A 24,483-nucleotide genomic window follows, 5' to 3' on the forward strand; every position below is an offset into this window, starting at 1 on the left:
CTCACTGCTCTTACAGTAAAGTCCATAGTCTCACTGCTCTTACAGTAAAGAGTCCATAGTCTCACTGCTCTTACAGTAGAGTCCATAGTCTCACTGCTCTTACAGTAGAGTCCATAGTCTCACTGCTCTTACAGTAGAGTCCATAGTCTCACTGCTCTTACAGTAAAGAGTCCATAGTCTCACTGCTCTTACAGTAAAGAGTCCATAGTCTCACCGCTCTTACAGTAAAGAGTCCATAGTCTCACTGCTCTTACAGTAAAGAGTCCATAGTCTCACCGCTCTTACAGTAAAGAGCCCATAGTCTCACTGCTCTTACAGTAAAGAGTCCATAGTCTCACTGATCTTACAGTATAGAGTCCATAGTCTCACTGCTCTTACAGTATAGAGTCCATAGTCTCACTGCTCTTACAGTATAGAGTCCATAGTCTCACTGCTCTTACAGTAAAGAGTACATAGTCTCACTGCTCTTACAGTAAAGAGTACATAGTCTCACCGCTCTTACAGTAGAGTCCATAGTCTCGCTGATCTTACTGTAAAGATCTACCTTCTAGGTTTGTGTAGAAATCTTATAGACGCAGTGGATGTCCCCTCATCACTGTTACAGTCTTGGGGATCAATAGATGATGGGAGTGATCTCTGTACTGACCTCTGATATATTATACAGTCATGCTCACACATTCCTGTTTTCCCACATTTTGCTGCTTCGGTTTTTCTGGTGACAATCTGGAATTATCTAGATCATATGAAGAGTGATGAGATGATTTATAATTAATCGTAAAGTCATTCCTTGCCATGAAAATGAATCATAAAATCCTTATTTGCACTGCATTTTGACCTGCTGACATCATCTCCGTGATCTTCTCGTAAGCTCAGGAGAAAGTGTTAACAAGGCAGCTGATCTCCCTCTGTTACACTCATTCTTTTAGAAGAGCAGACTGGTTGCTTTAAAAGGAGGTGGGGCGCTTTAAATAATTTTCTTCTTCTACTAACCATGGTTACCTCCATCAAAAGGGCTTAACAAGGAAGGACATTGCTGCTTGTAAGATTGGACCTAAATCAATCATTTATTGGATCATCAAGAACTTCAAGGAGAGAGGGACACTTGCTGTGAAGAAGGCTTCAGGGCACTCAAGAAAGTCCAGCAAGTGCCAGGACCAACTCCTAGATAGGATTCAGCTCCATGATTTGGCCACCAGCAGTGTGGAGCTTGTTCAGGAATGGCAGCTACAGGGGTGAGTGCATCTGAACATACGGTGAGGAAAAGGCTTTCGAAGGATGGCCTGGTGTCAAGAAGGGTGGCAAAGATGCCACTACTCTCCTAGAAAAACATCAAGGACAGACAGACATTCTGCAGGAAGTACAGGGATTGGACTGCAGAGGACTAGAGGAAAGTTATTTGTTCTGATGATGCCCCCTTCAGACTGGGACATCTGGAGAAGAAAAGTTGAGGGTTATCATGAATTCTGTGTCGTGCCAGCAGTAAAGCATCCTAAGAGCATTTATGTGAGGTTTCTCATTCAAGGGAGTGGGCTCACACACACAAGTGAAACCCCTTCCTCAGGTGCAAGTAGGCGACAGGATGTTCTGCAACATTTTGTAGACCCGAATACCGGTGTACGAATGGTGAGGCCAGAACAGGTACAGGCGATAGTAGATTGGGTTGCTGACAGTGAATCCAGTTCCTTCACATTGTCTCCCACCCAGTCTCCTGCTGAAAGACCACAGTTGGCACCTGCAGCCGATGTCTATCAGTCTTTCACCTCGCCCCCTTGCAATTCAGCCAAGCAGTCTGAGCCCCAAGTCATGCAGCAGTCTCTTCTGCTTTTTGATGACTCTGTTAGCAGGGTTTCCCAGGACCATCCACCTAGCCCTGCCCAAGAAGTGGAAGAGATGCCCAACCACTTATCTTTCAGGATGTGGACATGGGAGGACCATCGCAGCACGTCTAGGATGATGACGAAACACAGGTGCCAACTGCTGGGGCTTTCTGCAGTGTGCGGACCGACAAGGAAGGCAGGAGTGAAGACTGGGTGGAAGATGATGTGGAGGACGATGAGGTCCTCGACCCCACATGGAATCAAGGTCATGCCAGTGACCTATGTAGTTCGGAGGAAGAGGCGGTGGTCGCACAGAGCCACCAGCACAGCAGAAGAGGGAGCAGGGTGCAAAAGCGGAGCGGCCGTCCTCTAGACAGTACGCCTGCTACTGCCCACCGCAGCAAAGGACCGAGCACACCAAAGCCAGCTCCAAGGAGTTCCCTGGCGTGGCAGTTCTTCAGACAATGTGCTGACGAGAAGACACGAGTGGTTTGCACGCTGTGCAATCAGAGCCTGAAGCGAGGCATAAACGTTCTCCACCTGAGCACAACCTGCATGACCAGGCATCTAAGTGCAAGCACGAGCTGCAGTGGAGAAGACACCTCAAAAACCACAAAAAATAAAAACACAGGCTCCTCCTGCGGTCACAAAAACACCATCTCCACATTGTCCCACGGAAGCGTTCAGCTCTCCATCCCCAAACACTGGAGAGAAAGTGGAAGTACCCCCTACCCACCCGCGATCCCTGGCCCTGAATGCCAGCATTTCTAAATTACTGGCCTTTGAAATGCTGCCATCCCTTTTGGTGGAGACAGAGTTTTAAAAACGTCATGACGGCAGTTGTCTCACGGTACGTGGTTTCCAGCCACCACTGCTGTTCCAGGCGAGCCATCCCTGCACTGCACAATGCCATTAATGCCAAGGTCCACATAACCACCGACACGTGGACCATTAAGTACGGGCAGGGACATTATATCTCCCTAACTGCCCACTGGGTAAAAGTAGTGGCGGCTGCTTGCCCGTTACGCCTTGGAGGTGCTGGTCTGCCCTGCGGCCAGTGTATTGTCCGAACGTGTGTTTAGTGGGGGGTGGTATGATCATAATGTGGACAAGCTCACGGTCATTACAATGAGCCAGGCCTGGATCCCTCAGGACTTGTCCGTACCTTGGGCAGAGTAGACATGTATACCGGCACTAAGCAGCCATTGTTATACTGCAGCGCACTTTGTGCGTTCTCTATGCTATTTCCCAATGTTTTGGGGGCTCCACAAACAAAAATAAGGTTTGTGACCCCGTCCACCTCCTCCGCCACATCTGCCTTCCTCTCCACTCGCACCTCCACTTCCTGGCTCAAGATTATTATCTCTTATATTGGCAGAGTAGAGAAATATACAAAAAATGGCGAAAGGTCGCACTTTCTCCTCCACCTCTTCCACATCCACAGCCTCAACTTCCTACTCCACTTGGACGTCCACCTCCTGGTTCGAGATTGTTTTTATTTGTAAGTATTTTATGTCCTTTCCCCATCCACATTTGTCTGCAGGGTAATTCTCCTGCTCTTACCACCATGTCGGTTCCTTTTGCAGCCCTCTAGACCTTTCTAGGACTTTTTTTAGAGCCATTTTAGTGCCCCAAAGTTCAGGTCCCCATCGACCTCAAGGTTTGGCATGTCTGGATGAGACACAAGACCCTGCGCTGACGTCATCGCGCTCACCACGTGGTCCCTCCTGAAGGCTTTCTGTGCTTCCGGGCAAAGTCCGTCCCCTAGTCTTCCGCTCTTCTCTTCCTGCCTCGAGCAGGAGACGGATCGTCACTAATGATGTCACCGCCTCCTGCAAGTGGAAGCGCCAGCCTCCGTCTTCTTCCCCAACGCAGGCGCAGTATGCACAATTACAGCGCGCATGCGCCGGTATCTCTGCTCCGGCTCAGTACACACATGCACTGCACAGGCACCTCTCCTCCGGCTCTGTACACACATGCACTGCGCAGGCGCCGGTACCTCTCCTCCGGCTCTGTACACACATGCACTGCGCAGGCACCTCTCCTCCGGCTCTGTACACACATGCACTGCGCAGGCGCCGGTACCTCTCCTCCGGCTATGTACACACATGCACTGCGCAGGCGCCTCTCCTCCGGCTCTGTACACACATGCACTGCGCAGGCGCCTCTCCTCCGGCTCTGTACACACATGCACTGCGCAGGCGCCTCTCCTCCGGCTCTGTACACACATGCACTGCGCAGGCGCCTCTCCTCCGGCTCTGTACACACATGCACTGCGCAGGCGCCTCTCCTCCGGCTCTGTACACACATGCACTGCGCAGGCGCCTCACCTCCGGCTCTGTACACACATGCACTGCGCAGGCGCCTCTCCTCCAGCTCTGTACACACATGCACTGCGCAGGCGCCTCTCCTCCGGCTCTGTACACACATGCACTGCGCAGGCGCCTCTCCTCCGGCTCTGTACACACATGCACTGCGCAGGCGCCTCTCCTCCGGCTCTGTACACACATGCACTGCGCAGGCACCTCTCCTCCGGCTCTGTACACACATGCACTGCGCAGGCACCACTCCTACAGCTCTGTACACACATGCACTGCGCAGGCGCAGGTATCTCCTCCGGCTCTGTACACACATGCACTGCGCAGGCGCCTCTCCTCCGGCTCTGTACACACATGCACTGCGCAGGCACCACTCCTACGGCTCTGTACACACATGCACTGCGCAGGCACCTCTCCTCCGGCTCTGTACACACATGCACTGCGCAGGCACCTCTCCTCCGGCTCTGTACACACATGCACTGCGCAGGCGCCGGTATCTCCTCCGGCTCTGTACACACATGCACTGCGCAGGCGCCTCTCCTCCGGCTCTGTACACACATGCACTGCGCAGGCGCCTCTCCTCCGGCTCTGTACACACATGCACTGCGCAGGCACCACTCCTACAGCTCTGTACACACATGCACTGCGCAGGCGCAGGTATCTCCTCCGGCTCTGTACACACATGCACTGCGCAGGCGCCTCTCCTCCGACTCTGTACACACATGCACTGCGCAGGCACCACTCCTACGGCTCTGTACACACATGCACTGCGCAGGCACCACTCCTACGGCTCTGTACACACATGCACTGCGCAGGCACCTCTCCTCCGGCTCTGTACACACATGCACTGCGCAGGCACCTCTCCTCCGGCTCTGTACACACATGCACTGCGCAGGCGCCTCTCCTCCGGCTCTGTACACACATGCACTGCGCAGGCACCTCTCCTCCGGCTCTGTACACACATGCACTGCGCAGGCACCACTCCTACAGCTCTGTACACACATGCACTGCGCAGGCGCCTCTCCTCCGGCTCTGTACACACATGCACTGCGCCGGTACCTCTCCTCCGGCTCTGTACACACATGCACTGCGCCGGTACCTCTCCTCCGGCTCTGTACACACATGCACTGCGCAGGCGCCTCTCCTCCGGCTCTGTACACACATGCACTGCGCAGGCATCTCCTCCGGCTCTGTACACACATGCACTGCGCAGGCATCTCCTCCGGCTCTGTACACACATGCACTGCGCAGGCGCCTCTCCTCCGGCTCTGTACACACATGCACTGCGCAGGCGCCTCTCCTCCGGCTCTGTACACACATGCACTGCGCAGGCGCTTCTCCTCCGGCTCGTACTTATTGGTTTGCAGTGAGGGAAGCGTCAGAAAAGGCTTCCCATTGGAATTGCCCTACAAATTACTAATATAACTGTAGAACATAACGGACTAATCAACGTCTGCTGCGCTTCATTTCCACTGCGGCGTCCGGGCAAATGGGAAAACATGGCGGCTACAAAAAGGTGTGAAAGGTGCGCGCAGCCATTTGTGTTTTCACCCACATGTGCAGCAACTAAACCGGAAACACAGGAGCAGAAAACACAACTGTGAGCTGAGGACCGACTGCTGGTTCACCGTCCACCCCGACCGGTCAGCCTGGAGGTGCCGGAAGACGCCCCATCCCGCTCCGCTCCCTGACAGACCCTCATAACCCCCGCACCGCTCTGTCAGGGGAGCTTATATCCAGCCTGCAGCGGGCCCGTCACGTGATCCGCCTCCCTCTTGCGGCGGCCATGTTCTCGGAGCCTGGGGCGGAAGTGACGTCATTGAGCGGAAGTAACGGGAGACACGTGGGTCACATGTGAGAACTGAGCCGGGAAGATGAAGTATTCCTACAAGGTAAGAGCGGCGAGAAAGTATGTGAACCCCCCCCCCCCAAATATATATATAGGCACCACAGCCCCCCTCATATATATATGTAAGTACCACAGGCCCCCCATATATATATATATATATATATATATAGGCACCACAGACCCCCTCATATATATAAGCACCGCACGCCTTCCCCACATATACACTGCTCAAAAAAATAAAGGGAACACTTAAACACCACAATGTAACTCCAAGTCAATCGCACTTCTGTGACATCAAACTGTCCACTTAGGAAGCAACACTGAGTGACAATCAATTTCACATGCTGTTGTGCAAATGGAATAGACAACAGGTGGAAATTATAGGCAATTAGCAAGACACCCCCAATAAAGGAGTGGTTCTGCAGGGGGTGACCACAGACCACTTCTCAGTTCCTATGCTTCCTGGCTGATGTTTTGGTCACTTTTGAATGCTGGCGGTGCTTTCACTCTAGTGGTAGCATGAGACGGAGTCTACAACCCACACAAGTGGCTCAGGTAGTGCAGCTTATCCAGGATGGCACATCAATGCGAGCTGTGGCAAGAAGGTTTGCTGTGTCTGTCAGCGTAGTGTCCAGAGCATGGAGGCGCTACCAGGAGACAGGCCAGTACATCAGGAGACGTGGAGGAGGCCGTAGGAGGGCAACAACCCAGCAGCAGGACCGCTACCTCCGCCTTTGTGCAAGGAGGAACAGGAGGAGCACTGCCAGAGCCCTGCAAAATGACCTCCAGCAGGCCACAAATGTGCATGTGTCTGCTCAAACGGTCAGAAACAGATTCCATGAGGGTGATATGAGGGCCCGACGTCCACAGGTGGGGGTTGTGCTTACAGCCCAACACCGTGCAGGACGTTTGGCATTTGCCAGAAAACACCAAGATTGGCAAATTCGCCACTGGCGCCCTGTGCTCTTCACAGATGAAAGCAGGTTCACACTGAGCACATGTGACAGACGTGACAGAGTCTTGAGACGCCGTGGAGAACGTTCTGCTGCCTGCAACATCCTCCAGCATGACCGGTTTGGCATTGGGTCAGTAATGGTGTGAGGTGGCATTTCTTTGGAGGGCTGCACAGCCCTCCATGTGCTCGCCAGAGGTAGCCTGACTGCCATTAGGTACCGAGATGAGATCCTCAGACCCCTTGTGAGACCATATGCTGGTGCGGTTGGCCCTGGGTTCCTCCTAATGCAAGACAATGCTAGACCTCATGTGGCTGGAGTGTGTCAGCAGTTCCTGCAAGACGAAGGCATTGATGCTATGGACTGGCCCGCCCGTTCCCCAGACCTGAATCCAATTGAGCACATCTGGGACATCATGTCTCGCTCTATCCACCAACGTCATGTTGCACCACAGACTGTCCAGGAGTTGGCAGATGCTTTAGTCCGGGTCTGGGAGGAGATCCCTCAGGAGACCGTCCGCCACCTCATCAGGAGCATGCACAGGCGTTGTAGGGAGGTCATACAGGCACGTGGAGGCCACACACACTACTGAGCCTCATTTTGACTTGTTTTAAGGACATTACATCAAAGTTGGATCAGCCTGTAGTGGGTTTTTCCACTTTAATTTTGAGGGTGACTCCAAATCCAGACCTCCATGGGTTAAAAAATTTGATTTCCATATTTTTTTTTGTGTGATTTTGTTGTCAGCACATTCAACTATGTAAAGAACAAAGTATTTCAGAAGAATATTTAATTAACTCAGATCTAGGATGTGTTATTTTTGTGTTCCCTTTATTTTTTTGCGGGGCGTGCGGTACTTATATATATATATGTGGGGGGGCGTGCGGTACTTATATATATATATGTGGGGGGGGGGGAGTGCGGTACTTATATATATATATGTGGGGGGGGCGTGCGGTACTTATATATATATGTGGGGGGGGCGTGCGGTACTTATATATATATATGTGGGGGGGAGTGCGGTACTTATATATATATGTGGGGGGGGGGAGTGCGGTACTTATATATATATGTGGGGGGGGGGCGTGCGGTACTAATATATATATATGTGGGGGGGAGTGCGGTACTTATATATATATGTGGGGGGGGGGCGTGCGGTACTTATATATATATATATATATATATGTGGGGGGGAGTGCGGTACTAATATATATATGTGTGGGGGGGAGTGCGGTACTTATATATATATATATGTGGGGGGGGGCGTGCGGTACTTATATATATATATGTGGGGGGGAGTGCGGTACTTATATATATATGTGGGGGGGGGGGCGTGCGGTACTTATATATATATATGTGGGGGGGAGTGCGGTACTTATATATATATGTGGGGGGGGAGTGCAGTACTTATATATATATGTGGGGGGGAGTGCGGTACTTATATATATATATAATATATATATGTGGGGGGGAGTGCGGTACTTATATATATATGTGGGTGGGAGTGCGGTACTTATATATATATGTGGGGGGGGGCGTGCGGTACTTATATATATATATATGTGGGGGGGAGTGCGGTACTTATATATATATGTGGGGGGGGCGTGCGGTACTTATATATATATATATGTGGGGGGGGGGGGGCGTGCGGTACTTATATATATATATATGTGGGGGGGAGTGCGGTACTAATATATATATGTGTGGGGGGGAGTGCGGTACTTATATATATATATATGTGGGGGGGGGCGTGCGGTACTTATATATATATATGTGGGGGGGAGTGCGGTACTTATATATATATGTGGGGGGGGGGGGCGTGCGGTACTTATATATATATATGTGGGGGGGGAGTGCGGTACTTATATATATATGTGGGGGGGGAGTGCAGTACTTATATATATATGTGGGGGGGAGTGCGGTACTTATATATATATATATATAATATATATATGTGGGGGGGAGTGCGGTACTTATATATATATGTGGGGGGGAGTGCGGTACTTATATATATATGTGGGGGGGGGCGTGCGGTACTTATATATATATATATGTGGGGGGGAGTGCGGTACTTATATATATATGTGGGGGGGGCGTGCGGTACTTATATATATATATGTGGGGGGAGGGCGTGCGGTACTTATATATATGGGGGGGGTGCGGTACTTATATATATATGTGGGGGGGGGGGTGCGGTACTTATCTATATATATATATATATATATATGTGGGGGGGGGTGCGGTGTATATATATATATATATGTGGGGGGGGGTGCGGTACTTATATATATATATATATATATATATATATGTGGGGGGGTGCGGTACTTATATATATATATATATATATATATGTGGGGGGTGCGGTACTTATATATATATGTGGGGGGGTGCGGTACTTATATATATATGTGGGGGGGGGGAGTGCGGTACTTATATACACTGCTCAAAAAAATAAAGGGAACACAAAAATAACACATCCTAGATCTGAGTTAATTAAATATTCTTCTGAAATCCTTTGTTCTTTACATAGTTGAATGTGCTGACAACAAAATCACACAAAAATAAAAAAATGGAAATCAAATTTTTCAACCCATGGAGGTCTGTATTTGGAGTCACCCTCAAAATTAAAGTGGAAAAACCCACTACAGGCTGATCCAACTTTGATGTAATGTCCTTAAAACAAGTCAAAATGAGGCTCAGTAGTGTGTGTGGCCTCCACGTGCCTGTATGACCTCCCTACAACGCCTGTGCATGCTCCTGATGAGGTGGCGGACGGTCTCCTGAGGGATCTCCTCCCAGACCTGGACTAAAGCATCTGCCAACTCCTGGACAGTCTGTGGTGCAACGTGACGTTGGTGGATAGAGCGAGACATGATGTCCCAGATGTGCTCAATTGGATTCAGGTCTGGGGAACGGGCGGGCCAGTCCATAGCATCAATGCCTTCGTCTTGCAGGAACTGCTGACACACTCCAGCCACATGAGGTCTAGCATTGTCTTGCATTAGGAGGAACCCAGGGCCAACCGCACCAGCATATGGTCTCACAAGGGGACTGAGGATCTCATCTCGGTACCTAATGGCAGTCAGGCTACCTCTGGCGAGCACATGGAGGGCTGTGCGGCCCTCCAAAGAAATGCCACAACACACCATTACTGACCCAATGCCAAACCGGTCATGCTGGAGGATGTTGCAGGCAGCAGAACGTTCTCCACGGCCTCTCCAGACTCGGTCACGTCTGTCACATGTGCTCAGTGTGAACCTGCTTTCATCTGTGAAGAGCACAGGGCGCCAGTGGCGAATTTGCCAATCTTGGTGTTCTCCGGCAAATGCCAAACGTCCTGCACGGTGTTGGGCTGTAAGCCCAACCCCCACCTGTGGACGTCGGGGCCTCATATCACCCTTATGGAGTCTGTTTCTGACCGTTTGAGTAGACACATGCACATTTGTGGCCTGCTGGAGGTCATTTTGCAGGGCTCTGGCAGTGCTCCTCCTGTTCCTCCTTGCACAAAGGCGGAGGTAGCGGTCCTGCTGCTGGGTTGTTGCCCTCCTACGGCCTCCTCCACGTCTCCTGATGTACTGGCCTGTCTCCTGGTAGCACCTCCATGCTCTGGACACTACGCTGACAGACACAGCAAACCTTCTTGCCACAGCTCGCATTGATGTGCCATCCTGGATAAGCTGCACTACCTGAGCCACTTGTGTGGGTTGTAGACTCCGTCTCATGCTACCACTAGAGTGAAAGCACCGCCAGCATTCAAAAGTGACCAAAACATCAGCCAGGAAGCATAGGAACTGAGAAGAGGTCTGTGGTCACCACCTGCAGAACCACTCCTTTATTGGGGGTGTCTTGCTAATTGCCTATAATTTCCACCTGTTGTCTATCCCATTTGCACAACAGCATGTGAAATTGATTGTCACTCAGTGTTGCTTCCTAAGTGGACAGTTTGATTTCACAGAAGTGGGATTGACTTGGAGTTACATTGTGCTGTTTAAGTGTTCCCTTTATTTTTTTGAGCAGTGTATATGTGGGGAAGGCGTGCGGTGCTTATATATATATATATATATATAGGGGAGGGGTCTGTGGTGCCTATATATATATATATATATAATGTATGTACCGCACGCCCCTCCCCCATATATATAAGCACTGCACGCCCCTCCCCATATATATAAGCACCGCACGCCCCTCCCCCATATATATATGCACCGCACGCCCCTCCCCCACATATATATATACCGCACACACCTCCCCCATATATATAAGCACCGCACGCCCCTCCCCATATATATAAGTACCGCACGCCCCTCCCCCACATATATATGTACCACACGCCCCTCCCCCACATATATAAGCACCGCACATCCTCCCCTCCCACCGTATATAATTACATACCTCCCAGAGGGGCGCCGATGGCTCATTGCGTTACACTCCGTCTTTTCAGTACATTTATCCTGCGCAATAATCTGAATGTAGAAGTTTCTAAAATCCAAATGGCATCAAATATTGAAATTATAGGACGTCCGTTATTACGGGCGACCCTTGGGGGGGGGGGGATGTATATTGTGATGCTGATTGGCTGGCTTATAAGCCCCTCCTCTGACCCGATGACCTCTGTGACTTCTTCCCTCAGTTCAGTAACCTCCTGGGCACCTTCTATCGCCGTGGGAACCTGACCTTCACCCCAGACGGGAACTCGCTGATCAGTCCTGTGGGAAATCGGCTCAGCGTCTTCCATCTTAAGAAGTGAGCGCTCTGTGGGGGCGGGACCATCTCTGGAGACGAATGAGTAATGTCTGGGGATCGCCTTGTCATGCCTGATCTGTGTGGATGTATAATGTCTGGGGATCATCACCTCATGCCTGATCTGCGTGGATGTATAATGTCTGGGGATCGCCTTGTCATGTCTGATCTGTGTGGATGTATAATGTCTGGGGATCATCACCTCATGCCTGATGTATCTGGATGTATAATGTCTGGGGATCGCCTTGTCATGCCTGATCTGTGTGGATGTATAATGTCTGGGGATCATCACCTCATGTCTGATCTGTGTGGATGTATAATGTCTGGGGATCACCTTGTCATGCCTGATCTGTGTGGATGTATAATGTCTGGGGATCGCCTTGTCATGTCTGATCTGTGTGGATGTATAATGTCTGGGGATCATCACCTCATGCCTGATCTGTGTGGATGTATAATGTCTGGGGATCATCACCTCATGCCTGATCTGTGTGGATGTATAATGTCTGGGGATCATCGCCTCATGCCTGATCTGTCTGGATGTATAATGTCTGGGGATCATCACCTCATGCCTGATCTGTCTGGATGTATAATGTCTGGGGATCGCCTTGTCATGCCTGATCTGCGTGGATGTATAATGTCTGGGGATCGCCTTGTCATGTCTGATCTGTGTGGATGTATAATGTCTGGGGATCATCACCTCATGCCTGATCTGTCTGGATGTATAATGTCTGGGGATCGCCTTGTCATGCCTGATCTGTCTGGATGTATAATGTCTGGGGATCGCCTTGTCATGCCTGATCTGTGTGGATGTATAATGTCTGGGGATCACCTTGTCATGCCTGATCTGTGTGGATGTATAATGTCTGGGGATCATCACCTCATGCCTGATCTGTGTGGATGTATAATGTCTGGGGATCATCACCTCATGCCTGATCTGTGTGGATGTATAATGTCTGAGGATCATCACCTCATGCCTGATCTGTGTGGATGTATAATGTCTGGGGATAATCGCCTCATGCCTGATCTGTCTGGATGTATAATGTCTGGGGATCATCACCTCATGCCTGATCTGTCTGGATGTATAATGTCTGGGGATCGCCTTGTCATGCCTGATCTGTCTGGATGTATAATGTCTGGGGATCGCCTTGTCATGTCTGATCTGTGTGGATGTATAATGTCTGGGGATCATCACCTCATGCCTGATCTGTGTGGATGTATAATGTCTGGGGATCATCACCTCATGCCTGATCTGTGTGGATGTATAATGTCTGGGGATCATCGCCTCATGCCTGATCTGTCTGGATGTATAATGTCTGGGGATCATCACCTCATGCCTGATCTGTCTGGATGTATAATGTCTGGGGATCGCCTTGTCATGCCTGATCTGCGTGGATGTATAATGTCTGGGGATCGCCTTGTCATGTCTGATCTGTGTGGATGTATAATGTCTGGGGATCATCACCTCATGCCTGATCTGTCTGGATGTATAATGTCTGGGGATCGCCTTGTCATGCCTGATCTGTCTGGATGTATAATGTCTGGGGATCGCCTTGTCATGCCTGATCTGTGTGGATGTATAATGTCTGGGGATCACCTTGTCATGCCTGATCTGTGTGGATGTATAATGTCTGGGGATCATCACCTCATGCCTGATCTGTGTGGATGTATAATGTCTGGGGATCATCACCTCATGCCTGATCTGTGTGGATGTATAATGTCTGGGGATCATCACCTCATGCCTGATCTGTCTGGATGTATAATGTCTGGGGATCGCCTTGTCATGCCTGATCTGCGTGGATGTATAATGTCTGGGGATCGCCTTGTCATGTCTGATCTGTGTGGATGTATAATGTCTGGGGATCATCACCTCATGCCTGATCTGTCTGGATGTATAATGTCTGGGGATCGCCTTGTCATGCCTGATCTGTCTGGATGTATAATGTCTGGGGATCGCCTTGTCATGCCTGATCTGTGTGGATGTATAATGTCTGGGGATCGCCTTGTCATGCCTGATCTGTGTGGATGTATAATGTCTGGGGATCATCACCTCATGCCTGATCTGTGTGGATGTATAATGTCTGGGGATCATCACCTCATGCCTGATCTGTGTGGATGTATAATGTCTGGGGATCATCACCTCATGCCTGATCTGTGTGGATGTATAATGTCTGGGGATCATCGCCTCATGCCTGATCTGTCTGGATGTATAATGTCTGGGGATCATCACCTCATGCCTGATCTGTCTGGATGTATAATGTCTGGGGATCGCCTTGTCATGCCTGATCTGTCTGGATGTATAATGTCTGGGGATCGCCTTGTCATGCCTGATCTGTCTGGATGTATAATGTCTGGGGATCGCCTTGTCATGCCTGATCTGTCTGGATGTATAATGTCTGGGGATCGCCTTGTCATGCCTGATCTATGTGGATGTATAATGTCTGGGGATCATCACCTCATGCCTGATCTGTGTGGATGTATAATGTCTGTGGATCGCCTTGTCATGCCTGATTTGTGTTGATGTATAATGTCTGGGGATCATCACCTCATGCCTGATCTGTGTGGATGTATAATGTCTGGGGATCATCACCTCATGCCTGATCTGTGTGGATGTATAATGTCTGGGGATCGCCTTGTCATGTCTGATCTGTGTGGATGTATAATGTCTGGGGATCATCACCTCATGCCTGATCTGTGTGGATGTATAATGTCTGTGGATCATCACCTCATGCCTGATCTGTGTGGATGTATAATGTCTGTGGATCATCACCTCATGCCTGATCTGTGTGGATGTATAATGTCTGTGGATCATCACCTCATGCCTGATCTGTGTGGATGTATAATGTCTGTGGATCGCCTTGTCATGCCTGATCTGTGTGGATGTATAATGTCTGTGGATCATCACCTCATGCCTGATCTGTGTGGATGTATAATGTCTGTGGATCATCACCTCATGCCTGATCTGTGTGGATGTATAATGTCTGTGGATCGCCTTGTCATGCCTGATCTGTGTGGATGTATAATGTCTGGGGATCATCACCTCATGCCTGATCTGTGTGGATGTATAATGTCTGGGGATCGCCTTGTCATGCCTGATCTGTGTGGATGTATAATGTCTGGGGATCATCACCTCATGCCTGATCTGCGTGGATGTATAATGTCTGGGGATCGCCTTGTCATGCCTGATCTGCGTGGATGTATAATGTCTGGGGATCGCCTTGTCATGCCTGATCTGTGTGGATGTATAATGTCTGGGGATCGCCTTGTCATGCCTGATCTGTGTGGATGTATAATGTCTGGGGATCGCCTTGTCATGCCTGATCTGTGTGGATGTATAATGTCTGGGGATCATCACCTCATGCCTGATCTGTGTGGATGTATAATGTCTGGGGATCGCCTTGTCATGCCTGATCTGTGTGGATGTATAATGTCTGGGGATCATCACCTCATGCCTGATCTGTGTGGATGTATAATGTCTGGGGATCATCGCCTCATGCCTGATCTGTCTGGATGTATAATGTCTGGGGATCATCACCTCATGCCTGATCTGTCTGGATGTATAATGTCTGGGGATCGCCTTGTCATGCCTGATCTGTCTGGATGTATAATGTCTGGGGATCGCCTTGTCATGCCTGATCTGTGTGGATGTATAATGTCTGGGGATCACCTTGTCATGCCTGATCTGTGTGGATGTATAATGTCTGGGGATCATCACCTCATGCCTGATCTGTGTGGATGTATAATGTCTGGGGATCATCACCTCATGCCTGATCTGTGTGGATGTATAATGTCTGGGGATCATCACCTCATGCCTGATCTGTGTGGATGTATAATGTCTGGGGATCATCGCCTCATGCCTGATCTGTCTGGATGTATAATGTCTGGGGATCATCACCTCATGCCTGATCTGTGTGGATGTATAATGTCTGGGGATCGCCTTGTCATGCCTGATCTGTCTGGATGTATAATGTCTGGGGATCGCCTTGTCATGCCTGATCTGTGTGGATGTATAATGTCTGGGGATCGCCTTGTCATGCCTGATCTATGTGGATGTATAATGTCTGGGGATCATCACCTCATGCCTGATCTGTGTGGATGTATAATGTCTGTGGATCGCCTTGTCATGCCTGATTTGTGTTGATGTATAATGTCTGGGGATCATCACCTCATGCCTGATCTGTGTGGATGTATAATGTCTGGGGATCATCACCTCATGCCTGATCTGTGTGGATGTATAATGTCTGGGGATCGCCTTGTCATGTCTGATCTGTGTGGATGTATAATGTCTGGGGATCATCACCTCATGCCTGATCTGTGTGGATGTATAATGTCTGTGGATCATCACCTCATGCCTGATCTGTGTGGATGTATAATGTCTGTGGATCATCACCTCATGCCTGATCTGTGTGGATGTATAATGTCTGTGGATCATCACCTCATGCCTGATCTGTGTGGATGTATAATGTCTGTGGATCGCCTTGTCATGCCTGATCTGTGTGGATGTATAATGTCTGTGGATCATCACCTCATGCCTGATCTGTGTGGATGTATAATGTCTGTGGATCATCACCTCATGCCTGATCTGTGTGGATGTATAATGTCTGTGGATCGCCTTGTCATGCCTGATCTGTGTGGATGTATAATGTCTGGGGATCATCACCTCATGCCTGATCTGTGTGGATGTATAATGTCTGGGGATCGCCTTGTCATGCCTGATCTGTGTGGATGTATAATGTCTGGGGATCGCCTTGTCATGCCTGATCTGCGTGGATGTATAATGTCTGGGGATCGCCTTGTCATGCCTGATCTGTGTGGATGTATAATGTCTGGGGATCGCCTTGTCATGCCTGATCTGTGTGGATGTATAATGTCTGGGGATCGCCTTGTCATGCCTGATCTGTGTGGATGTATAATGTCTGGGGATCATCACCTCATGCCTGATCTGTGTGGATGTATAATGTCTGGGGATCGCCTTGTCATGCCTGATCTGTGTGGATGTATAATGTCTGGGGATCATCACCTCATGCCTGATCTGTGTGGATGTATAATGTCTGGGGATCGCCTTGTCATGCCTGATCTGTGTGGATGTATAATGTCTGGGGATCGCCTTGTCATGCCTGATCTGTGTGGATGTATAATGTCTGGGGATCATCACCTCATGCCTGATCTGTGTGGATGTGTAATGTCTGGGGATCATCACCTCATGCCTGATCTGCGTGGATGTATAATGTCTGGGGATCGCCTTGTCATGCCTGATCTGTGTGGATGTATAATGTCTGGGGATCGCCTTGTCATGCCTGATCTGTGTGGATGTATAATGTCTGGGGATCGCCTTGTCATGCCTGATCTGTGTGGATGTATAATGTCTGGGGATCGCCTCATGTCTGATCTGATGGCAGTCGTGCACACTGGGCAGACATAACGAGTTGATGCTGACTGCGTATCTTTGTCCTCAGTAATCGTGCGGAGACCCTGCCAGTAGCGACACGGTGTAACATCACGTGTGTGGCCTTGTCTCCAGACGGCTCCCTAGGGATCCTGGTTGATGAAGGTGAGAGGCGGGCTCTGTCGTGGGGGGCGGGGCCCTCTGGTGGGTGGGCGGGGCCCCGGTGTGACATCTGCTCTCTTCACAGAGGGGTCCGCGCTTCTTATCAGCCTCGTCACAAAGTCGGTCCTCAATCACTTCAACTTCCAGCAGCCGGTGCACGCTGTCAGCTTCTCCCCAGATGGCCGGTGAGTGTCCTGTGTTACGGGGGTCCCGGGGCCCGACCTGCCCGATGTCTGACCCGTCTTCTCTCCTGCAGGCGGTTCGTGGTGTGTAAGGGCTCGGTGGCGCTCCTGTACCACGCTCCGGGGAGGAGACGCGACTTTAACGCCTTTGTGTTGGATAAGTCCTTCTATGGTCCTTATGATGAGACGACCTGCATCGACTGGACGGATGACTCCAGGTAGGTGTCATGGCGGCGTAGGGGGGGGGTTGCCCATCCGCTGCGTCCTACCTCTGATGATCCGCTTCTTCTCAAGGTGTTTTGCTGTCGGCAGTAAGGACATGACCACCTGGGTGTTCGGAGCGGAGCGCTGGCAGAACCTCATCTACTACTGTCTTGGGGGCCACAAGGACGTCATTGTGTCCTGCTTCTTCCAGGAGGACAGTCTGGATGTGAGTGGTGAGGGAGGCAGTAGGGGGCAGCAGCAGCCCACCATCCACATCCCCCGCTCACCGCTCTCTCCTGCAGCTCTACAGTATCAGTGCTGACGCCGCGCTGTGCGTGTGGGAGTGTGACACCGAGCTCGCCCAGCTCCGGCCCCGAGAGCCCAAGAAGAGGCCCCAGCAGGAAGAGGAGGAGCCAGGCGAGGAAATCCGTGGCTCAGCCAATCCCAGCGCAGAGGAGAAGAGCCTTAGGGTTCGCTACAAGAGGACTGCCAAGTAAGTCTCTCTGGGTGTGCGGTGCTGTAGTGGGGGGCCCGGTGTCCTGCACTATGGGCCCCTCCAACCCTCTGCTCTCTCTCCAGACATTTCTTCAATAAGGAAGGAGACTTCACTGCGCTGACTGCCGCCGCCTTCCACAAGAAGCTGAACATCCTGGTGAGCGGCTTCTCCTCGGGAGCCTTCCATATCCACGAGCTGCCAGAGCTGAGCCTGATCCACTCCCTTAGGTGACCGTCCCCCCCTATAACCTTCTGTACTATCCCCCCACGTTGTGTATGTTCTCGGGCCCCAGTGGTGACGCCGCTTCCTCTCTAGTATTTCAGATCAGAGCATCTCCTCCATCACTATAAACCGCACAGGTGATTGGATCGCCTTTGGTAGCAGCGGTAAGTACAGCTCCGCCCCTCCCCTGCGCGGTGTGCGCCCCCTGGTGGCTAACGGTTGCGTTGTCCGGCAGGTCTGGGTCAGTTACTGGTGTGGGAATGGCAGAGCGAGTCCTATATCCTGAAGCAGCAGGGACACTTCAACAACATGGTGGCGCTGTGTTACTCCCCTGATGGCCAGCACCTCGTCACCGGCGGAGATGACGGCAAGGTAGGGGGCGGAGCCTGGCGGGCGTGTTACTGTGAATGTTAATTGCGCTGACCCTGCCCCTCCGCAGGTGAAGGTTTGGGACACGAGCAGCGGCTTCTGCTTTGTGACGTTCACCGACCACACGAGCAGCGTCACGGCGGTCACCGTCACTGGTAACGGGCAGGTGGTGCTCAGCGCCTCCCTGGATGGCACCGCCAGAGCCTACAGCCTGATGAGGTGAGTAGAGAGACGCACGTGGCCCTCCGCTGCCCGCGGCGGTCACATCACGGGGCTCCCTGCTCTCATTCCAGGTACCGTAACTTCAGGACGTTCACCTCCCCCCGGCCCGCCCAGTTCTCCTGCCTGGCGGTGGACGGCAGCGGCGACATCGTGTGCGCCGGAGCGCAGGACTCCTACGAGGTCTACGTGTGGAGCATGCAGACCGGGAGGCTCCTGGATGTGAGTGATACTACATGGAGGAATGTACTACACCTCCCAACATCCACCCCCTCCCCCATCACAAATCTGAGCTCTGGGTGTTAGCCCAGGTGATCAGGATCCGTCTGTCACCCTTAGGTGTTGGCCGGACACGAGGCCCCAATCAGCAGCGTGGCGTTTAACCCCTGGAAGTCTGTTCTGGCCACTGCCTCTTGGGACCGGACAGTCAGACTGTGGCACATGACGGACAGCTGGAGGACCACAGAGACCCTGAGCCTGACGGCAGAGGGTAAGTAGCTGATGGGGGTGTGCACATGTCTCCAGGCTCATCAGTGAGGGCACAGGAGGCGGAGCCACCGCACGATATTCTCCTCCTACCGCGCTCTGCGTCAAACATGGTGGAGGTACTTCTATGTGAAAGTGACCGGAGGACGCTCAGACCTGACATGGAGTAACACTCCCATCCTCCTGTCTCTACATCAGGTCTGGTGGTGACTTTCCGCCCAGATGGCGGTGAACTGGCAGTGGCCTCTCTGGATGGGCAGATCACCATGTGGGACCCGGAGAAGGGGATTCAGACGGGATCCATCGAGGGGAGACACGACCTGCAGCTAGGACGTAAGGAGACGGATAAAGTCACCGCCAAGCACTCCTCCAAGGGAAAGTGAGTAAAGCCCCGCCCCGCCGGGCCATGGCGGCACGCCCCCGTCACCTCCTGACCTCTGTCTCTTCCTCAGGGCCTTCACCGCTCTGTGTTACTCAGCGGACGGGAACGCCCTCCTCGCCGCCGGCGCCGCCCGCTTTGTGTGTATTTACCACGTCCGAGAGCAGCTGCTGGCCAAGAAGTTTGAGATCTCCTGTAATCATTCTCTGGACGCCATGGAGGTGAGGGCGACGGGAGGCGAACGGTTAATGTGCAGGGCCAGCGCCTCTCACTGCTGCCCCTCCACATGTCGCACTCTCCACCCTCCTCTGCGGTCTCTTCTTAAAAATCCCGCCCTCTCCGTTACCGTCTTTTCCCCTTGCCTTTCTCTTCTCACTCTTTCCCCATCTCTCTTTCTCTTGCTGTCTCTCTCTCTCCCCCTCTCCCATTGCCTCGGCCTCTCTCACGTTCTCTTTTGCTGCTTTGGCCTCTCTGTGCCTCTCTCTAGCTTCATTCTCTCTCTCGCGCTCTCTTTCTCTCGCTCTCTTTCTCGCGCTCTCTCTCTTCTCGCGCGCTCTCTCTCTTTCTCTCGCTCTCTTTCTCGCGCGCTCTCTCTCTTCTCGCGCGCTCTCTCTCTTCTCGCGCGCTCTCTCTCTTCTCGCGCGCTCTCTCTCTTCTCGCGCGCTCTCTCTCTTCTCACCTCGCGCTCGCTCTCACGCCCTTTCTCGGCCTCTCCATTAGGAGTTTCTGGATCGGCGTAAGATGACACAGTTCGGGAGTCTCGCGTTGGTTGATGAGGGCGCTGGGGAGGACGTTACGTTGAGTCTTCCCGGAGTCCGTAAAGGTAGAGTCGTCTTTCTAGAAGGATTCCGCTTGTTATCTGTTCGGTCGTCTCCTTTACTGGGAGGTTCACTGGTGATGTTTTTCAGGTGACATGAGCTCCCGGCACTTCAAGCCCGAAATCCGTGTGACATCGCTACGCTTTTCTCCAACCGGTGAGTGACAAGTGTCCTGACTGCCAATGGAGGGGCTCTGAGCGGTTAGTATACAGTGTGACTGGGGACAGTGTAGGAGGGGAGTATACAGTGTGACTGGGGACAGTGTAGGAGGGGAGTGTACAGCGTGACTGGGGACAGTGTAGGAGGGGAGGATACAGTGTGACTGGGGACAGTGTAGGAGGGAGTATACAGTGTGACTGGGGACAGTGTAGGAGGGGAGGATACAGTGTGACGGGACAGTGTAGGAGGGGAGTGTACAGTGTGACTGGGGACAGTGTAGGAGGGGAGTGTACAGCGTGACTGGGGACAGTGTAGGAGGGGAGGATACAGTGTGACTGGGGACAGTGTAGGAGGGGAGTATACAGTGTGACTGGGGACAGTGTAGGAGGGGAGTATACAGTGTGACTGGGGACAGTGTAGGAGGGGAGTGTACAGCGTGACTGGGGACAGTGTAGGAGGGGAGGATACAGTGTGACTGGGGACAGTGTAGGAGGGAGTATACAGTGTGACTGGGGACAGTGTAGGAGGGGAGTGTACAGCGTGACTGGGGACAGTGTAGGAGGGGAGTGTACAGCGTGACTGGGGACAGTGTAGGAGGGGAGGATACAGTGTGACTGGGGACAGTGTAGGAGGGGAGGATACAGTGTGACGGGACAGTGTAGGAGGGGAGTATACAGTGTGACTGGAGACAGTGTAGGAGGAGAGTATACAGTGTGACTGGGGACAGTGTAGGAGGGGAGTACACAGTGTGACTGGAGACAGTGTAGGAGGGGAGTATACAGTGTGACTGGGGACAGTGTAGGGGGGGAGGATACAGTGTGACTGGGGACCGTGTAGGAGGGAGTATACAGCGTGACTGGGGACAGTGTAGGAGGGGAGTATACAGTGTGACTGGGGACAGTGTAGGAGGGGAGGATACAGTGTGACTGGGGACAGTGTAGGAGGGGAGTACACAGTGTGACTGGATACAGTGTAGGAGGGAGTATACAGCGTGACTGGGGACAGTGTAGGAGGGGAGTATACAGTGTAGGAGGGGAGTATACAGTGTGACTGGGGACAGTGTAGGAGGGGAGGATACAGTGTGACTGGGGACAGTGTAGGAGGGGAGTATACAGTGTGACTGGGGACAGTGTAGGAGGGGAGGATACAGTGTGACTGGGGACAGTGTAGGAGGGGAGTACACAGTGTGACTGGGGACAGTGTAGGAGGGGAGTACACAGTGTGACTGGGGACAGTGTAGGAGGGGAGGATACAGTGTGACTGGGGACAGTGTAGGAGGGGAGTACACAGTGTGACTGGGGACAGTGTAGGAGGGGAGTACACAGTGTGACTGGGGACAGTGTAGGAGGGGAGGATACAGCGTGACTGGATACAGTGTAGGAGGGGAGTATACAGTGTGACTGGGGACAGTGTAGGAGGGGAGTGTACAGCGTGACTGGTGACAGTGTAGGAGGGGAGTACACAGTGTGACTGGGGACAGTGTAGGAGGGAGTATACAGTGTGACTGGGGACAGTGTAGGAGGGGAGTGTACAGCGTGACTGGGGACAGTGTAGGAGGGAGTATACAGCGTGACTGGGGACAGTGTAGGAGGGAGGATACAGTGTGACTGGGGACAGTGTAGGGGGGGAGTATAGGTTGCGGCCCTGCTCCTGTGGTGGTCACCTATGTCATCTCGTCTTTCCTGGTTGTCAGGGCGCAGTTGGGCCGCCACCTCCACAGAGGGCCTCCTCATCTACTCCCTCGACTCCAGTTCAGTGTTTGACCCCTTCCAGCTGGATGAAGAGGTGACAGCCGGCAGTGTACATCGGACGCTACGGAAGGGCGAGTGGACCCGGGCTCTTGTGATGGCCATGAGATTAAATGAGGAGCAGCTTCTTCAGGAGGTGCTGGAGAGCGTGCCCCACACGGACGGTGAGTACCCTACCCATGATGGCCTCCGTTACGTGTCCTGGTGGCTGCTCGCTGTGATATGTGGTCTGTCTTCTGCAGTCAGGGTTCTGTGCTCCTCCCTCCCGGAGCTGTACGTGGAGCGCCTGCTGCTCTTCCTGGCCCCTCGAATTGAGACTTCGCGCCACCTGCAGTTCTATCTGATCTGGGCCCATGAACTGTTGATGCAGCACGGCCAGAAGCTGAAGACTCGGTGAGCGGCTGTGTCCGTATATGTGGACATCACTCTGATCCCATAGTACTGGGCGATAGGTCAGTCGGCAATATCTGGATATTGATCCTCTTTCCTCCATGTCCACAGATCATTGTCCTTAATGCCGGCCATTCACTCCCTGCAGAAGAGTATTCAGAGTCACTTCTCAGACCTCTCAAAGCTGTAAGTATAAGAAGCTTCCTCGCCCTTCTGATCTTTCAGAGTCCTCTGCCTGGATTCCTCGCTTCTCATTTAGATCCCAGTCCTCTGCCTGGATCCTTTTCTTCTCTGTTAGATCCCAGTCCTCTGCCTGGATCCTTTTCTTCTCTTTTAGATCCCACTTCTCTGTCCGGATCCTTCTCTTCTCTTTGTTAGATCCCACTTCTCTGTCCGGATCCTTCTCTTCTCTTTGTTAGATCCCACTTCTCTGTCCGGATCCTTCTCTTCTCTGTTAGATCCCACTTCTCTGTCCGGATCCTTCTCTTCTCTGTTAGATCCCACTTCTCTGTCTTGATCCTTCTCTTCTCTGTTAGATCCCACTTCTCTGTCCTGATCCTTCTCTTCTCTGTTAGATCCCACTTCTCTGTCCTGATCCTTCTCTTCTCTGTTAGATCCCACTTCTCTGTCCTGATCCTTCTCTGTTAGATCCCACTTCTCTGTCCGGAACCTTCTCTTCTCTGTTAGATCCCACTTCTCTGTCCGGATCCTTCTCTTCTCTTTGTTAGATCCCACTTCTCTGTCCGGATCCTTCTCTTCTCTTTGTTAGATCCCACTTCTCTGTCCGGATCCTTCTCTTCTCTGTTAGATCCCACTTCTCTGTCCGGATCCTTCTCTTCTCTTTGTTAGATCTCACTTCTCTGTCCAGATCCTTCTCTTCTCTGTTAGATCCCACTTCTCTGTCCGGATCCTTCTCTTCTCTTTGTTAGATCCCACTTCTCTGTCCGGATCCTTGTCTTCTCTGTGAGTCATTCATCCTGATTCTTCTTCTCTCACACGACATCCCTTCCCCCAGCCTATGAATGTTCAAGATTATTTGAGTTTCCCTTCCTTAATGCTGATATTTCTGTTTTTCAGTTGTGATTGGAATCGGTTCAACATGCGATTTGCCGTTTGCTTGTCTAAGCAGCGAGGAGTGAAGCGCACAGCTGCAGAGCGTGACAGTGACATGGACTCTGAGGTGGAGTCAATGAGCGATGGTACCGGAGAAGTGGAGGCTGATGACGCATAATCGGGGTCGATTAGATGTTGAATTGGTCACTTCTCCATGCTGTACACCTGATAGGAGTGAGGACTCTGTGGTCTGATCTCCAGCACGTTTTTCATTGTGAGGACTTTATGGTCTGGCCTCCAGGATGTTTCTCCTTGTGAGGACTTTATGGTCTGATCTCCAGCATGTTTTTCATTGTGAGGACTTTATGGTCTGGCCTCCAGGATGTTTCTCCTTGTGAGGACCCTGGTCTGGCCTCCAGCACAAGATGATGTGGCTTGTTTGTGCCTTATAGGAACACGTGTACATAGATTTGTATAGACGGCATCTTTACAGCTGACGTGTCTGGTAAAAAGAATAAAAAACATTTTCTGTT

General features: G+C 51.7%; 1 protein-coding gene across 1 annotated transcript; it reads left to right on the forward strand.

The window, feature by feature from the left end:
- Positions 1–5,938: 5,938 nt before the first annotated feature.
- Positions 5,939–24,483, forward strand: PWP2 (PWP2 small subunit processome component). Its single transcript, XM_040422753.1, has 21 exons — positions 5,939–6,027; positions 11,571–11,683; positions 17,134–17,228; positions 17,311–17,410; positions 17,482–17,625; positions 17,702–17,837; positions 17,914–18,104; positions 18,191–18,334; positions 18,423–18,493; positions 18,565–18,701; positions 18,769–18,917; positions 18,992–19,139; positions 19,257–19,407; positions 19,602–19,782; positions 19,856–20,003; positions 20,503–20,605; positions 20,691–20,756; positions 22,453–22,671; positions 22,750–22,900; positions 23,009–23,083; positions 23,975–24,483. The coding sequence occupies exons 1-21, from the start codon at positions 6,010–6,012 to the stop codon at positions 24,126–24,128; spliced, it is 2,694 nt and encodes an 897-aa protein (XP_040278687.1). The 5' UTR covers positions 5,939–6,009; the 3' UTR covers positions 24,129–24,483.

Source organism: Bufo bufo, chromosome 3, assembly GCF_905171765.1.
Source record: "Bufo bufo chromosome 3, aBufBuf1.1, whole genome shotgun sequence".
Classification (NCBI taxonomy): Eukaryota; Metazoa; Chordata; class Amphibia; order Anura; family Bufonidae; genus Bufo; species Bufo bufo.